This window comes from Lemur catta, chromosome 1, assembly GCF_020740605.2.
Source record: "Lemur catta isolate mLemCat1 chromosome 1, mLemCat1.pri, whole genome shotgun sequence".
NCBI classification, from domain to species: domain Eukaryota; kingdom Metazoa; phylum Chordata; class Mammalia; order Primates; family Lemuridae; genus Lemur; species Lemur catta.
Genome location: NC_059128.1, coordinates 14,273,846 through 14,292,388, shown reverse-complemented (window position 1 = coordinate 14,292,388; position 18,543 = coordinate 14,273,846). Strand labels below are relative to the sequence as shown.

The following is an 18,543-nucleotide window of genomic DNA, read 5'->3' as shown; positions in this document are numbered from 1 at the left end:
CTATTACTCCACTTTTGAAAAGTCTATCCCTCGGCTTAAAATAAGAGCTCCCTGCAATTTCTCTTTGTAAAACAAACTAAACTAGAAAGTGATAGTTTTAGCTTGTTCAGCATGAAATCTTTCTGGGAAGCAAATTCCCCTAAATTTCTATCCAAAAGAGTTCCTTTAAAAAGTCCAATTTAAGAGACGATTTACAATAAACAACAATTCCTGTTTCCATTTGTTCTTGTAAATCTCCAACCATTCTTGATAAGTTGCAGCTAACCTCCAGTTTAATATATATAATTGTATATTAAATATTTAAATTCTCTCAGTATTGTGAACATTAACATATCAGCCTATTTGAAATGACTATTTTCTGATGGTGAAAGCTTCACAGAGAAATTGGCCATGCCCTGCTGTCATCACTCAGTGCCACCACCACATTCTCCTCCTGCCTCTGTTTCTGGATACACATTGCTTTGCTTTCTGGAAGTTTCTAAGGAAGTACAGGCCCAGTTCTGTTTTAATCCTGCCAAAGAATTTTAAAGACTAAATTCTAGGGCTTTCTGAATACTTCACAGTAGATGTTCCAGAAGAAAATAATAATGACTGCAATTAACTTTCCAAATGATATTCTAAAATAAGCACTTTCAGTGCTCAAAGCTATCAACCAAAATATTTCATCAGAAGACTCCACTAATCAGGAAAACTGATGCCAGAGATATCAAAATTGATCAGTGGAAAACACTGGTTTATAATCTTCTGTGGAAATGTACATTTTTATAATTCTGATATGAAATTAAGATTCAGGAACTAAAAGAGACTAAGATACATGAAGCATTGTATAAGTTTGGCAAACAGTAACATCCTTAATTCAGAAATGACAAACCTATGAAACCTCAATGTTCCACAGTTTGCTCTTGAAAAATTACATTTCAAACTCCAGCAACGTATGTAGATTGATTTTTACTCAGGAATCCCTTCACATTCGCTAACTGCAATTAAAGTTTAAAATTACATAGCTCTTAGAAGCAATGTCAAACGTGACATTTTAAGAGTGACATTTAAACAGTGTAATTTTGCCCTAAAAAATTTACTTATCAAATTATTACAACAGGAACACAAATACACCATATATTACTCTTTAATTAGATTTTTGTCTTACAATATGTTCTTGTCAATGGGACACTTCAAAATGTTCAAACCTGACAGAAAAGCATTTTAAAAAAATGTACCATTGGAAGAAAAAGCATCAGAAAAATTGCTGTCTTTTATATGGTGTTGAGATGGGAAATATCACCATAAAACTCTTATTCCATTCTTCTGGGGAGCTCTTTCTGAATATTTTTACTTAGCTCTATTGTTCTTTAAACAGGACCTTTAAAAGTATTTTAGATCTAAAATTAATATTTTGTTCCTAAATGAGATGTGTGCCCACTTTCAATATTATTTTCCTTGATATCTTCTTATTTTCCCTCTTAGGTGGTTGGTTTCTGAGTAAATCAGTTAGGCTGGCACACACAGTATGTAGGAGATCCAGTTTCATAGCTGACAACAAACATTTAGAGCTTAGGAGTGATATGGGAAATCAGAATGATGCCTTGAATATTGTAAACTGGGAAAACAGCCCTAGATTTGACATTTTAGAAGCTCTCCACTGTAAGGAAACTGCCTAAGAAAGAGGAAAAAGAAGATGGCTCCTTAGCTAAAAATACAGATTAGTCCTTACCTATTTAACAGGAACTGTGACAAGCCCATCTTAGCCTGGGGCCAAAGACACTTTTCCGCCTTTAACTGAGCTTGGCTCTGTCCATTAGGATGTACCTAAATGGGATGGGGAGAGGAAACAAAACAGCTAAAATTGACCCCAGGGGTGAAGTTAGGGGATTCAGGAGATAAAATCCTCTTGAATACCACAGCAATCTCTGGTAACCCCACAAATTTGGGCTGTGGTTTTGGGAGAAGAGGTGAAAACTATTAAAGTCTCTTCAAGGCTTCTCCTAATGATAATATAAACTTGAACTTAGGTATGAAAAAAAAAATAATACAGGTTTAGGTGGAAGAACTTCCATGAAACACAAAGTCACTGACAATGACAGGCCTTGCATTCCCCGGGGACAGTGCTGCAGGCGCAGCCCCCACCCTCCTCAGCCCTACTCTCCATCCCAGCACCTCAGTCTGAGCACAGACAATACTGCATTTTTGTAAAACCAAAGGCACCCTGCATTTACCATCACACTCCACTTACTCTTGTCCTACTCATCTCACATACTCTTAATCCTTATCTCATCCAAAATATTCCTTCTGAAACAATGTCCATTATTGTTTCATCTAGAAAGCAACACATATATTAAAACTCATATTTGTTTTCAACAAAAAAGTGCTTGAAACCACCCTAAGGCAATTGTTTTTCACTTCATTTTCAACCAATGAAATCAAACTCATTTAGGTTTATGAATAATACTGAAAAAATAGTGAATTTGATTATCTTATTACATTTTAAATAATGTGCCTTCATTCCCTGCTTTCCTTTACATTAACTGACTCATTTCAGTACCTTAATGAGTTGAGCTCCTGTGTGGAAAACAGAAGGTACAACTGTATAGAATTTGTAGGATAAAAAAAATTTCTGGATATAAAAATGCTTTCCACGTTTCAGAATAACACTTTTGTAGATTCTCCTTACAGTTTTCGGTTTGGTAACAAAAACCATTAAGTACCCAAAGTTTTTTAAAAACAACAAAAGATAATAATAACATGATTTTAAATACAAAGTTAGACAGGAACCACTCATATTTGTGGATCATCCCCATGGAAAGTTCGGTTTCTCGCTAAGAAAATCCCTAAATATTTTAGTCATAAAATAAAATCCCATTATCAAAAACTAGTTTAAGATAGAAATCTATGCGCTTTAATGATTGCCAGAATTGCCCAGCATAGCTTCAGTAAAATAGAGAATTGTGTACAAAATACAATCTCCAAAATGTGTGCAAGTATTGCAAGTCGGACAGACCGGAGCAGGGCAATGGCCTCGAAACCAAGTCCTCCGTCAGCACCTCTCCCAGGCTAGAAACCCCTCTTCGGCCTTGTGCTTTGCATATTTCCTTCAGTGCGCTGCCATTCACACCACACCATCTATGTCCCGATGTAGCATTGCCTGGATCACGTGTCGAGCGGCGGCAAGTATGAATTGGACAAGTATGAGTTAGGCAAGCTTTTTTTTTTTTTTTTTTTTTTAGCTGTAAACGCTTCACATGATTGGGTCCCCAAAACAAGTGTGGGAGCTTAGATGAGCCTGGAGCTTTTCAGGAACTGAATGAGAACTCTGTACACAAATGTGTACTGGCAGAGGGTCTGCACCAGCATCATCCTCTGCTGCCTCAGCATGTCCAGCACCCTCGGGATGTCCAGCACCTAGGATGAGAGAAACCAGGATGAAGGGAACGCGCTCCCCTGGGGGGAGGCAGGACCGGGGAAAGCTGGTGTCCTAGTGGAAATCTGGCTAGCAGACAGTCTCTTTTCTACCTCAGCATCTTCTATAAATAACCTGTGATTGCCTACTTCTGATTAGTTTTAACCATACATAGAAGGTCCATGCAGACTATTTCTTCAGAATACCCTGGGTGTAGCTCCCTGCCTTTATCTGGTGCGACGTAAATGACCACATCTCACCAAATCCCAAGATTCAACAAAAGCGCACTGTGCTAAGTGCTGTCAGTATCAGCTCAGTACGTCCCACACGGGGCTACCACACTAATCGTCCTTGAAAAGTTAATAGTTATTCCAGGAAAAAGGACTTCTGAGCTCAAATTTGAAAAACACTGGGTAAAACAAAACAGCTTCATTTATTATGTGACTTCTCGTGGTATTTAATATGCTAATAGGTACTGAGAATCTCTAAGAAGATACAACCTTTTGCAAGGAGCACTTAATAACATCTTGAAGCCTCCATAGTCCAAGAAAATGTATTCAAAAAGAGCTATTATTAGGTCATTACTTCCCTCTCTTCCCCAGCCTTATTCCCACCAAAAAAGGTCAGGCTTAGGATAAGAGTCGTCACCTCATTGTGCTCCAGACAGGCAATCATGATCTCTGACAAAATGACGACGCCAGTCCTTCCTACCCCAGCGCTGCAGTGGACCAACAACGGAGGGTTGGGGCTTTTGGGTTCACTTGTGCTATTTGTATGGCGTCGAACAGACTGGATCTCTTCAAGGTATGCTATAAAAAATCAATGAAATAGAAAAATACTCAGGGATTAAAGCATATCAAATTAACAACTCAGTTTTCATGTTCTCTCCACTGACTGAGAGGACTGCAGATCTAGAGCACTGGGTGCTGACTAACCAATGCCAACCGCCAGGGGTCAGCGTGGCTGTGGGCAAGTCATCGCCTCTGCAGGGCGTCCCCCGTCTATCCACAAAATGGGGGAGCTCCTCAAGAGTCAGTTCCAACATTCAAATGACACCTTCCAAGTTTCTTCTGTTAAGCCTCCTCAAAACATTTATGTTCTTTACTTTAAAACAAGTCCAAGCTTAAAGGAGACAACATAAAACCCTTCGGAAACCTAAGTCTTATTCTCTGTTTAATGCTCCAGAGGAGGCTGTCCTGGGAACAAAGACACTCACACAAAAAGCCCTTGATGTCTTCCGGACAGCCATGCTCGGGCCAATCTGTGTACTGCAGATGCCACACTGTCCTCTCCTGCCCTGTGAGAAGGTGCTTCATCTTCAAGCCTGTGGTGGCATAGCAACCAGAGTCTGTGCGGAACCGGGTTGTGATCTTAAACCTTCCGTAGGTGACGGTGTTGTGCCTGGAACCAAGTCGTGGCCAATACCTAAAGCTCTTCTCCCTTCCGCCCTCCTGTTAAAGACAAGTACAGTTAAACACCACACGCTCCAGCGACAGTGCCCTTTCACACAGACAGCATCTCAAACTCGGACTGTAATCCTACCCTGACTCGTTCTCTAAGGGTCAGGATTCTAGGTGATTACATTAACTGTTCTTCGAAAGCTGAGCAAAATCAGTTAAGAGAAATGAGTACGTACCTCTTCTGCTGTCACCATTGCTATAATTGCAATTCCCTGTTCCCATACCATCTGCCAAAAATCCTGACAGGTATTCTGTAATGGTCCCTGTGTGGCAATATAATCCCACTCAATTCCACTGACAGAGACCTGAAATTAGGAAAGGTTAAACAATTGCTATGTGTGTATATGATATATGTACGTATGCATTCATGGTAGTACTAAAAAAGTAAACTAAAATATTCAGCAGAGTAAGGAAGGACTTTTAATCTTTTCCCTTGTCAATACAACGTCCATTACTGACATCTTTATAAATTTATGTACAGTGAATACACATAATATGTACGTAACTGGGGCAATCTGCATAACCTCTTTGAATCTCACTTCTCATTTATACAAATATTGCCTGCCCTTAAGGGCTGTTGTATTTGAGTCAATATAAACAGTGCCTGGCACATAAGTACTCGGTGAGTAGCTGTTGTTGCTGCTATGGCTCCTCTTCTTATAAAAACAGTATCAACATCATTGTACCCCAAATTTTAAACCGTTTCCCCTCATGAAATCCTAAGCATGTTGGAAAAAACCTTAGCAATTAAGCTAAAAAGCTAAGCTCATGTCAGATTTCTAGGAAAAAAGCCTATCTTCCTATCTAAGGTAGTCTCATCTCTAAACTTTTTGTTTTTTAAGAGGGTGGAATGCAATGGCACAATCATAGCCAACAAGCAATCCTCCCATTTCAGCCTCCTGAGTAGCTGGGACTACAGGCATGCCACCATCACACCCAGCTAATTAAAAAAATTTTTTTTGTAGAGATGGGGTCTCGAGCTATGTTGCCTGGGCTGGTCTCAAACTTCTGGCCTCAGGCAATCCTCCTGCCTTGGCATCCCAAAGTGCTGGGATTACAGGCGTGAGACACAGCACCTAGTCTCATCTCTGGACTTCTGAGTTAAGATCACTCTCCATAATGGCCGAGCCCTGTTCTACATACACTCTCCCCCAGGGCTGTCAGCCTCCCAGTTACGGCTCCATATCCTTTCACTGCGCACCCACTTGGTGGCAGATACTGTAGGTGAATACCAGGTCATGGACAGCGAACAAGTAACTAGTGAGGAAAGGTCTAAAGGGAAGCCTATGAGGTTGGTATCACCATTTCTTTATTTAGAGATAAGTAAAATGAGGTCCTACAACTGGTGAGTGGTAGACCTAGGAGTCAGACCCCATCCAATTCTGCAACTCATACTTTTTCCACTATTTGTCAGGTTGCCTCTGAAGATTTTGAAATATCACTATAGAACTACAGTGTTATTCAATTCTTACCCATCCAGTCATAAAAGACTGGGTGAGTTACTCCAAAGAAATGCTTGGCTTTTAAATAAATTATATCCATATTAAAAAACAGAAGGGAACATGCATAAATTCCCAAAAACCATCAAGGAGTATTGGCATTCATAGGCAGACTGCCAGGTCTTCAGAAAGCCTCAGGTGTCAGACTGTTCTCTTATCAAATATTGCTTGTACAACAGAGAGAATGCAGAAAAGAAGAAAAACACCTGTCCACAGACATTTACTCACTATGAGATTTCTCCTTCCCAGAAATGAAGAATTGCATCTAGGCAGCATGAACAAGGGGTACAATGATGGAGAAGAGAGAACATCTGGCTTTATTCAACCACCTGTTGTAAACCATCACTTGTCCATTTTAATGGGCATTAACCTGACCTCAGTTAAGATGTCAAGAATAAACATTGGGGAAACGACAGCCTCTTAAATTAATGGTGTTGGGAAAACTGGCTATCCATATGCAGAAAAATGAAACTAGCCCCTTATCTCTCACCATAAATATTACTCCAGTTAAATGGCATTATACTGTTGCCAGGAAAAAAGTGCTTCTTCAAAGAACAAAATGATATTTAAAAATGATTACAGGGAATATACAAACAGAAGAGATGGCACCTTCATAAGTAAAAACCTTTGCGAACACCATCAAAAAAAGCCCAGACATTTTTGTCCCATAAGAAGGCATATTAGGTATGTGGTAAGGCAAAACTAACAATTTAGTGGCTCCTGAGAGCTAGAAAGGGGTCTTCAGACATAGAGGGACAAAGTTCTAAAGCCAGGCAAGTAAGTGCTCCCTGAGCCCTGGTAACAGTGCTGGGGGCAGAGGGCTTTACCACATGGAAAGAGTAGACATGACCCTGGCTCTGTCAGATAAACACTTTAGCACTGGTGTATGGATTTCCCAGGTGTGATAAATACAGTTTATCACAATGGTTCAAAACTAGGGTGTTTATTAAAAAAATAAATAAATAAAAAAATACATAAAAACAAATTTTAAAATGTATTGTAAACAGACATGAATACAATTCGTACCATTCTTGTAACTTATCAAAACTGCACGTGCTGCTTATTACTCTATACTTTCCTCCTACCTTAATGTGCGATGCATTGATGTAACCAGTATTGTTTTCTTTAGTTGGGACCAACTCCACTCTAGCATCATCATAGGGAAGAACATCTTGGAATCGATTTCTTTCTGCATTTTCAGGGAGTCGTGCTGTTGAGCACTCACCGTCAACTAGCCGTTTTTTAAGAATTCTTTCATATTCTGTGAATACCATTCCCTGTTCTAACCGTTGTTCCAGAATTTTACACTGTAGAAGAGAATATGTGGGATAATATGAGGATAGCCACATGTCACGGCTGTATTTTGATTGCACATTTGAAATCTTGTTTTCTGCTTCAAGTCTAGCATTATCTAATATTGAAAATTCTAGGTGAAACCAAAGTTAAATGCTAACAAGCCACAACGATACGATTTAAAAGAACAAAGACATAATTTTGTTGGTGAGAACTATATTGCAAAATTTTATTTAAAGTTAAAAATTGGCCTAAAGCAATTTGTCCAATTCGTCTCTAAATCTGTGGTCAATTTTGTGACCTTACAACAAACAGAATTCTCCTAGAGAACAGTAAATCTACAGGAAGGATAATCAGTTCCAACATCTTTGAACAAATGCTTCAATTTATGGTCTATGACATATGAAAGACTGAAAGTGGTAGGAAATATGGGAACCTGTCTCCAGGATCCAGTGGTAAAACAAATTCATGCCTGTGTGCTTTTGATAAACTCTTATAGAAAATACATCTCAGTTACAAACGAACCTTTGAAAAATTTAGTAACTGCTGTCTGGAATGAAAGTAGTTATTCCTTTCCTAAATACACTAATAAGGTAAAGAAGAATATTAAGAAACAAAAAATTAATCAACATTCAAGCCTGAAATTATCAATTAGGACATTAGCTATACACTTGCCCCAATTTTGAGGCTCACATTATAAAATTCCTTCGTACCCATTTATGATTATTACATCGTGTTAGAAAATTCACCAAAATCTCACGCAGGTATTTTTGTAGTATCTGCCACCTGCACACAGCCCCGTGTGTCCCACACATACCCTTTCGTCATTCGTCGCTCTGGCAGGTACTTCCTTCCCTTCATCAGGCAGAGGCAGTCGAGACAGGGAGAGTCCATTTAGGGCAGCCAACTTAAGAGGACCAATTTTTTTTGCGTCTACTCGAGTCTTTTTCATTCCCTATAAAAATATTTATATGTACACATGAAATGTACAAAAATACAACCCCTTTGACAAGAAATTAATAGACTAAAGACAGAAACAGACACAGGGAGTGTGTGCCTTTGCCACTGCAAGAGAGATTACACTCCTTCACACATCATTTGCTTAGCAAACATTAGGAGGAAGACATTCCTTTCAAGGCCAAAGCCCTGATAAGTCTTCCAGATATAGGGTTTTGAAACACAATTGGTTACAAGGCTCTGTTGTAATGAAAGGTGAGGCCCAGGCAGACAGCATTCCTTTTAAAACAAGACACATACACACACACACACAAACAGCTGTAGTCTACAAAAAAATGGTTTTAAATGCAATCACTTGACTGTAAAAGCTTTTATAATTTTTAAAATATATAAATTCTTCAAACCATTCTGAAAAAATTAAATGCTTTCTTCAATAGCTCCCTGTGTGTACGGCCTGCCCATACTCTGTTCTACATTCTATTGCAGACTTGTGTGACCTGGGTCGGGGATCCCTACATCTCTCAGAACAGCCACATTTTAAACCAGGAAAATAAAACAGGGGTAAAATCTCCCATCATGACACCAGGAGGATAAGGTATACCAACAGAATGCTGTCTCCTGAAAACAGGTTATTATTAAAGCTTATGATTTTCCTTTCTAAAGCAAATAAGCATAACAATGCTAAATCTGCCTGAGTCCAGGAATTTGAGGGTACAGTGAACTATGATCATGCCACTGTACTCCAGCCCTGGGAGACAGGGAGACTGCATCTCTAAAAAAAAATAAAGTATTTCATTTACTTTAATTTTAAAAAGAATGCTAAATCTCCTTGGATATGCTACACTTCCTTGAAAGCCATAATAATGAGTAGCCCCAATATGGGAAAAAAATGGTTTTCTCTGTTCTGTCTCATAAATGAAATCAGCTTTCTTCCAACTCTACCATCCTAGAAAAGGCCATGAAACCCCAAGATCAAGATAATGGAACAAGAGCAAAGGGAAAAGGTATTGTGGTGAGGGGGAAAGTGCTATAAAATTGCTATTATAATGACAGAATATGATCAGCACCTAACTCGAAAAGTTAACTAGCCTAATTTTTAAATTTTATGTTAATAATTCACATTTGAGCAGGAGCTTCCCAGGTAATACAAACTAGACTAGGAATGGATAGAGTCGTGGGTTAAAATCCAGCCTCTGACTTCCTTCAGCAAGTCACCTTTCCCCCTGAGCTTCATCTACACAGAAAGAGAGGCAGACACACTCACACACTGACACACAGACTAAAAGGTTCCTATTTAGGCTAAAATTTCATTAAGTCTAACGTGTAGAAAACAGTGATGTGCTGGTAATGTTTAACAACTGGCTCCAGAGGGAAAAAGTTCTGATCAGAAGTTGCCAATTTCCATAGAGTAAATACACCCATCACAGCCAAATTCAAACTGCCAATGTGACATCAACTGGCTCACAAGATTCCTAAAAATTTAACAGTCACCTCTTGCCAGCTAGAATAAGCTAGATCTAACACTTCTCTGCCTGAAAATGACTCAAAATGCCCACACTGATATGCTAAAATAAAGTTAATTGTCTCTAAGTTCAGTGCAAAAGCCAGTATTTGAAGAAAGTTGCATATTGTCAAAACTAGCTTCAAATAACTATTAATTAGTTCTTAGAGTACAAGTACATGGTTTTAAATGTATAACCTGCACAGTAATTTGTTATGTGAGAATCACTGCACAAGACTAAAAGGTACTAGAAGAAAGTCTTTATGTAGATATAAGAGCACCCAAACCAGTCTGCCTTTAAGATAACGATCAAGTCCCTGGAGGTGGAGATAGGTGGAGAAGTCTAAAATGTTCCTTCTTGTCTGCAATTTATTTCACTGTTTTTAATATAATACTAAACCTCTATAACCTTAACTCACATTAGTATATTTGTTGTTAACAATCAAACAAGATAATGACAACCCATGTTACTACGAAAGGGTCAGAGGATTTATATAGGTAGGGGGTTGGCCTCTTCAACTCTTAGAAAGTCAGTAAGTTAAATGTCTGATGCAACCTCACAGTAGTAAGTTAATATTGACTGAGCACTTGCAATGTGCCAGGACTGCGTTTTATTCCCCCAACAACTCTCTGGGGTCATCTCATTTACAAATGTGAAAACTGAGTCACAGAGAGATTAAATAGCTTGCCTTAGGTCACATGGCTGCCTCTTTTTATAAGGTAATCAGTGTCAAAACAATGAAATCAGTTATGTGGAATCATATAATTCAGAAGGCATTTTTTTCATGCCTCACCTCATGTAGGACTTAACGTCACCCAGGAGGCAGAGCAGGGATGCCCGTCCCTGTGTTTCAGGCATAGAAGCTGAGTTTCTGATGCATGAAGGGTCCTGCCCACTGAGCAGAGAACTAAAAACAGCAGGGTCTGGACCCAGACCTAGAGTTTCTAACTCTTAGGACCTGTACTCCTTCCCCTTGAGCGCAGCTGCCATACATATTCTTTGAGTAAGCAGAATCCCTTATGCAAAAGGAAGGGGACCCAAAGCATAACCTAATCACGTTATTTTTTAATATTATAGGCCTTAAAAGTCAATGAGAGAGAAAATTTGTATTTCAAGAGAACCAAATTGATCAAAGTCCTCAGATTTAGCTAAATCTATCAGTCCCTATTAAAAACATGGGGATAAAATAATCTTGAATACTGGGCTATACACAAAACAGATATCATATGGGGAAACTACCTGGGTCACACATAAAAAAACAATGCACAGTTCTTAATGCAGCAGGAAGAGTGTTAATTTTAAAATAGCCCTGCCCGGCCAGCACAGGGAGTCAGGTAGAGTTACTGTGGAAAATCCACCCACGCCTTGTCCCTACTATACGCTCAATCTGGATGCACCTGGGGAACTAGCCTTTACTGTTCGTGTAAGTAAAATTGTACCCCCAGGAAAAATTGAACTTAAAATTCAAACCTAAAGCTGATTAAAAGGAAGCACATTTAAATCCATGGCACTTTAGTAAGTAGTTTTCATCTATGTCTGTTAACCTCTTTCATAAGCACTGTAATATACTATGTGAGTTTTTCCCTACTTATCAGAATGTTTGCAGTATCTTATAGGATTTCAGACACTAGGCCAGAAACACACTTGCGATGGGCCTTCGAGTGTGCGTGTGCAGTCCAGCAGAGATGGGGGAGGACAGCCCTAGTGGCCAGGAACACTGGGAGCCACTGGGAGACAGAATGGATACCCTAGTTACTTTGGCTTGGCTCGAGTGCAGGGCACGGGGAGAGGGTGTGGGCCACAAGGAGCCAAAAGCCTCAGCAATGCAACAAAATGACTGAGTGGACCCACTTCAGGACAAAGCCATAGGACATTAGTCAAAAGTTGGGAATTCAGTTAAAAAGTTTCAGTGAAAGACAGAATAGCAAGGTCTCAACAAGCAATTATTAGCTGATAAAATATTAGATGCATTCTACTTCAATGTAGAACAGTGTAGAAGAGAAAAGAACAGGTTGCAGAGATAAATATGGGTTTAAAATTTCAGATCAGCCACTCACTAGTTGTGCGACCTTGGAAAAATTACTTAATATCTAAGTCTCTTTCTTCTGAGTAAAATGGTCATAATGATGGGCTTATCATAAAAATAGGATGCAGTAAAGCACAGAAAGTGCTCTGCACAAGGTACATGCTCTGAGAACAGCAGCTAGAAATGATGTGATTATGCTTTTCTATATTTTGCTTCAAACAGGTAAGAAGTACTTAATGAATACTTATATATTATGCCAAATATTAAAGACCTGCATTTTCTACAAGGGACTTTCCTTGAATTCTCACTTCACTTAAATCTTTCTTTTAAAGAGACCTGGACCTCTGGGGGTTTTTATCTTGACAAAGTACCACCCTTCCCAACTCTAGAATCACTTTCCAGTCCTCAGAGGTCACCACCAAGATAGTCAAGCTGTATCCACACAGACTCTGACCTTGAGAATTACATAAAGAATTAAGAACACATCCCCGCGTGCTTCTCACGGACAGCTCTTGGGCAAACTGAAAAATGCTGCCCGGGGTGCTGCATCACCACCGGGTATTTGTAACGGGCAGCCAACAAAGCAGTTCTGGCTGAAGTCATGAAGTCTTAACTTCCTTTTTCTGAACAGCACATTACTAAAACATGTCATTCGCTCCTTCCATTCCACTCCGCAAAGCCTCCTACATTTACCTTTTCACTTCATCCAGCAAAACCACTAAGATTCTAATTGATCTCCATCATTCCCATAGATAAACTTGAGTGTGTTCAAAGACAGTCAAAAATAGAGTAACGTGAGAGCGGGGGGAGAAAAAAACGTTAAAGAACAAGATAAAAGGCTGGAAAGCATCAGAAGTGACCCGTCAAAGACAAGCTGATGCCGAGAAGGCAGGTTACTCGGAGGCCTGGGCACACGGGACCACGCTTACCCCCAGTGGCGGGAGGCCTTCCACGACGTTCTTCCTGCCGGAGAGGAGGTCTGACACCGGCCTCTTCTTCGGAGAGTCCCTCCGGGCGCGGTACCGCCCCGACGTGGTGAGGTCGGACTCCGACATGGAGGGCGTCAGCAGCCCGTCCCTCCGGGGCCGCTGGGCGTCCAGCACCCCGGGCCCGGGCCCAGCGCCGTGTGGCTGGGGCTCCAGGATCTGCAGCGGCCCGGCTGGGGGCGCGGGGTCCCGGGGGCAGCCTCCGGGCCACCGGGCCGCGGCGGGCGCTTTGCTCTCCTCCTCGAAATCCTCCTCCTCCTCCTCCTCCTCGCTGCTGTGTATCAGCATGGTGGCGTCCGAGAGGGACTTCTTGTGGCCATACCTCAAGCCTTCCTGCTCCTCGGGCTCTTCCTGCTTTGTCCTCTCGGTGAACACGCTCTGCTGGGAGCCAGCCGAGACGGCGCGCGGGGCCACCTCGGCCGCCGACGCCGACAGGGTCCGCTCCTTGAGCCGCAGGCCCTCGAGCCAGTGCACCAGCCCGGCCACCTCGATGCTGTTCCTCTTGTGCAGCTGCGCACGCCGCGCGGCCGTCAGGGGCTCGCTGACCTCCTGCAGGGAGTGGGCCACCGGCAGGCTGTCCTCCTGGAACGTCTGCACCGAGTGGTGCACGCGCCTGGTGACGAGGTCGGGGTTGCTGCTGCTGATGTACGGGTGGCGCGACAGGTCCGGGGTGCTGTTGGCGGGCCTGGGGTACGGGTAGGGCGGCGGCGGCCGGTACACCTGGGTCCTCATGATGTTGGCAGCCGGGTAGTCCTGCGCCTGCAGCTGCACGTTGGTCAGCTCGGGCACGCTGACCGCGCCCACCACGGGCCGCCTCTCGGCGGGGTGGGGGTACGGGCACTGGCTGCGGAAGCTGTAATTCAGGGAGAACGGGCAGGGCGCCGACGGCGGCGCCGCGAAGGGCGCGTGCTCGCGGATCTCGGGCTGGCTGTAGACCAGCGCGTCCGGCCGGCTGTAGGCGTAGGAGCTGCCGATGCTGAGGTTGCGCAGCGAGTGGCTCTGCCTGTCCGCGTGCGCCATGCCCCGGTTGAGCTGCTTCATCACAGTCTCATAATCTGGGGTCGGGCGGTACGACGGGGGTATCAGGGCACTGTGCCGGTGGGACGGGACATAGTCGGGTCTCATGATGTCGCTTCCAGTGATGCTGGGGTTGGAGGACATGGGCGAGGGCTGCAGGTAGGACTGCGGGTTATTTAAGGAGTTAGTGCTGTGTGCACTGTAGACGCTGCCATTACGGATCCGACCGTTGAGGTCAATCTGGGCTCTATCCAGACTTGTCTGAGAGTGACAATAGTATCCATTCTGGTTGGGCACAAAGAGGTTATCTGAAAAAACAAGTTTAAAATGAGATTCTTTTAATTAATTACTCCACCCAAATATTGAGATAGGGCCCCTGAATTTTGATGACATTTTTAACGTAGCTTGTAAAAATCCATGCTAAAATGACCTGGCTTTGGCCACACAGAGTGACCCTGGGAGCCTCAGCTTCCTCATCTATGGGACGGGGATGGCTCTGCCTACTGAAAGGGTGCCATGTAGGATCCAACATCCAACAAAGATTGGCCAAATCCAAGTCCAATGTCAAAAGTATAATTGTGTCACAAAATGTTATCTTCTTCTGGAAGTTAAAAAAGTGTTTCACTAGAGACACAAAACAGACTTCTGGGAACTGCAGGCAGATATTACACTATTCAAGGCACTGAGCTGCTGACTGCTTTCTCTGCCTGGGGAGGGATGTGGCCTTGCTGATGCTGAGCTAGGTCAAGCACCAGTCATCTGTAAACAATTTCGCAACTGGAATTTTAGATTGTTGATACAGGTTCTTCCAGAATGAGCATAAGAACTTTGGCTATAAAAGGGTAATGGTGCAGCAGGATCTAAACTGCTCTGGTCCAACAGTGTCACCAGTAGCTTCACACCCCAACAGGGGTCCGGAAGTCGAGAGGAACCATGCTAAGACAGCTGCAGCTTCCCCCTGCCCGGGCCCCCATGCTCTGCGGCCATGACTAACAGAATCAGGAGTTTAATCTAATCTTACAATGGCTGCACGCGTGTAACCTGTCCGGGGCTGGAAGGGAGGCCACGTTTCTTCCAGCCAATCTGTAGCTCATGCTCTTATTAGTGAGGGTGATTTCTAACACATCAAAGAAACTCAGCAGTCAAGTCCTTCAGAGAACAGTTTCCCTTGAAAAGCATTCTTTTTTGCTTCAAAAGCTCTATGATGGTTTAAGTGACAATTGATTATCAAAGTAATATCCCACAGTCTAGTGGGGGCACTTCGTTCGGGTGGCACACACAGCTGCGAAGAAACTGCCCTCTATTCTCCCTGCTGACACATAATGCTTCCCTGTCACTGTACTTTCCCCATCTATGGAAGACTCGGCTATCTCTCAGTCTCTGGAATCTCTTTTTTCTCACTGCCCTCAGGCCCCTACTCCAGCTTGTCTGGACTAGCACACACTCACCTAGCTGGTCTCCCTGCCTCCAGGCTCCTCTCTGCTCGCCACAAACCACCCAGTCTTTTGTGAGCCATACTTGGAAAAGACTAAGAATAGAAGCGGGGAAAAGATAACTGGAATATAGGCAAGTAAAGGGGAAAGATATGCACAAAATCACCATAATTCAAGCAAAGAGAAGAGATAAGGGTTATAGGAGTCCAGAGGAGGGAAGGATCAGTTGCAGTTTAGGCTGGGTTGATGGGGACAGGGAAGAGAGGCTCAAGAACAACCCCAGAGAAGATACGGCATTCAAGGGGCCCTGGGGGGTAGGCACGTCCAGCTTCCACAGCAGATGTCTCTACCCCTCCTCACCCCCGATGTCAGGCATAGCAAAGCAACTAGTATCAGTAAAGGGAAAGTCAGCGGAGGGTTAAGAGCCAGTTTCTATGCTCTCCTCACCCTGCAACATTCCGGACAGAAGAGGCTCCCCCAGCCCAAGTCCCTGAGGCGGGCTGACGTGCAGCAGAGCCCTCCTGCCGGTGCACAACGGACAGGTGACCTGGGCTGGGAGTAACCTTTGCTGTTTTAACCCACTGAGAGTTTGGAATGGTTCCTCAGCACAACATAACCTGGCCTATCCTGTCTGGATGGCAGCACGTGGACAGGAGGGTGTGAGGGATAAGGACGTCTGGCTAACAGGGCAGCAAGGGCAAAGCCGGGACCATGCCCAGAGGCCAAGCTCAGGTTGGCTAGAGTGCTGGGTAGCTAGCGAGGAGCAAGACAGCAGTGGGAAGTAAGACTGGAGAGTAGGCTCAGGGAATACCGTGCAGAGTCTTGAACACTAGGCAAAGGAACGATCCTGTACACCAGGGAGACTGGCCTGGCAGCCGTGGCTAGATGAACCAGGGAGAGCGGGCACTGAAGATACTGGCTCATGACATGCAACAGCTGGTGAGAGGCAAGAAAGAAAGAAAATGAAAAGGAAGAGGAAGGAAGGAAGCAAGGAAGAAAGAGAAAGGGACTAAATTCGGAGGACTGGATCAGGAGCAGGAATATGGGGAGAAGGGGATATGGAAGAGATATCATATAAAGTTAGAGGTAATACGATTCGTAACTGACTAGATGTCAAGGGCAAAAAACCAAAAGGAAAATTACATGCAGCATGGAATCTAACCAGGATAGTGATGTCATCATAAAAATGAAGTAAGGAACATAGGAAAAGGGACAGGCTTGTCAAGTGGAGTGCAGAGTTCAAATTTAATATTTGAATTTCCAGTACTGTTTACAGAGTGCTACCATAAACCAGGTGCTCCACTGAGGGCTTCACACGCAAAAGCTCCCGGAACTGTCAGCACGACCTATCACACAGTTGGAAACATGGGCCTGGAGCCCAGGAGTGAGGATGGGGTGGACCATATAGATGTGATAGTCGTGCTTGCTGAAATTTTAAATGTGGATGAGACAGCTGTGCAAGCTCATAGAGGGAGGGAGGAGGGCACAGCATAGACCTTCAGGGCACAGCAAATAACACTGGCAGGAAAGAGGAGGGAAAACCAAGCACATTGGAAAGAGATTTTCAAGAAGGAGCAAATCCTTGAACTGGACAGAGAGGAGAATCTGGGGGTTCTGCGGACCTCAGAGAGGGTTAACAGAACAGCAAAGGCAAGTGGCTGACCAACCAGAAGCAGCAGCACACAGAGGGTCCTCGCAAAAGAAGTGGGTGAGAAAGAAAAGAGGCCAGGTGCGGTGGTTTCTACCTGTAATGCCCAAGCACTTTGGGAGGCTGAGGTGGGAGGACTGCTTAAGGTCAGGAGTTCAAGACCAGCCTGAGCAACATACCAAGACCCCATCTCTACAAAAAAATAAAAATTAGCCAGGTGTGGTGGCACATGCCTGTAGTCCCAGCTACTTGGGAGGCTGAGGCAGGAGGATCACTTGAGCCCAGAAGTTTGAAGTTGCTGTGAGCTAGGATGATGCCACTGCACTCATGCACAGGCGACAGAACAAGACCCTATTGAAAGAAAGAAAGAGAGAGAGAAAGAGAGAGAGAGAGAAAGAAAGAGAGAGAGAGAAAGAAAGAGAGAGAAAGAAAAGAAAAGAAAAAAGAAAAGAGAGAAAGAGAGAAAAAAAGAAATGAAAAAAGGAAGGGGGAGGGGCAGGGAGGGGGAGGGGAAGGGAGGTAGAGGGAGAAAGAAAGGAAAACGAAAGAAAGAAAAGAAAAAAATAATTCAAACCATAGTTTAAAGAGTGGAGAACAAAAAAATTTTGGGATGTTCACAGACTGAGGTAGGAGAATGAGCAGCAGAGACTAACAATGCAGAGGAAAGCCTCGTCCCAGATGCGGGAAGGGCTGGAATTCCAAGTACCAGAAAGGGGCAGGCGGGAGAGGCGGGAGAGGACAATGAAGAAATACAAAAACATCCGAGGTGGACGCTTTCAGAATCCACACCCCAAAGCACTGCTCCCTACTGCCTACCTCACTGCATGAAAATTCTCATCTTTACGCATAAGGCCTGGCACAAACGATACAGTCACAACCCACCTTCTGGGTCCTTCATGCATTATTCTCTACATGAGAGGGCAACTGGACCACTCTACTCCCCAAACGCCCCCTTCTTCATTCTGTGCCTCAGCATTCACTATCCCCCAAACCCAGGAGCAGCAATCCCAGTCAAGTGTCCACCTCTCTACCTGCTGAAATCTACTCGTCTTTTGAGGTCCAGAAAGTTCTTCTCACTCTCCCCAACATTATGAGTCTTTCTTCTCTCACATAGCACAGTAATTGCATGCTCGCTCTCAGAAAAACAATCATGTTCTTTGTGCATTCAAGTAATTTGTGTACTTGTCTTATCCCCCATTATTAGGTTCCAAGCTTCTTAAGATGTGAGGCCAGCGCAGTGGCTCACGCCTGTAATACCAGCACAACGGGAAGCCAAGACAGGAGGATCACTTGAGGCCAGGAGTTCAACACCAGCCTGGGCAACATAG

The 18,543-nt window shown here is 43.5% G+C and overlaps 1 protein-coding gene across 1 annotated transcript in view; it reads right to left on the bottom strand.

The window, feature by feature from the left end:
- Nucleotides 1–2,870: 2,870 nt before the first annotated feature.
- Nucleotides 2,871–18,543, bottom strand: part of PTPN21 (protein tyrosine phosphatase non-receptor type 21) — a 62,367-nt gene continuing 46,694 nt past the window's right edge. Inside the window, exons 13-19 of the mRNA XM_045562317.1 lie at nucleotides 13,061–14,442; nucleotides 8,464–8,601; nucleotides 7,439–7,660; nucleotides 5,031–5,159; nucleotides 4,611–4,845; nucleotides 4,043–4,203; nucleotides 2,871–3,396 (exon numbers count right to left, since the gene is read on the bottom strand). Of these exons, the coding sequence (XP_045418273.1) occupies nucleotides 3,268–3,396; nucleotides 4,043–4,203; nucleotides 4,611–4,845; nucleotides 5,031–5,159; nucleotides 7,439–7,660; nucleotides 8,464–8,601; nucleotides 13,061–14,442 (2,396 nt within the window). The 3' untranslated portion in view covers nucleotides 2,871–3,267. The remainder of the gene's footprint in view (nucleotides 3,397–4,042; nucleotides 4,204–4,610; nucleotides 4,846–5,030; nucleotides 5,160–7,438; nucleotides 7,661–8,463; nucleotides 8,602–13,060; nucleotides 14,443–18,543) is intronic.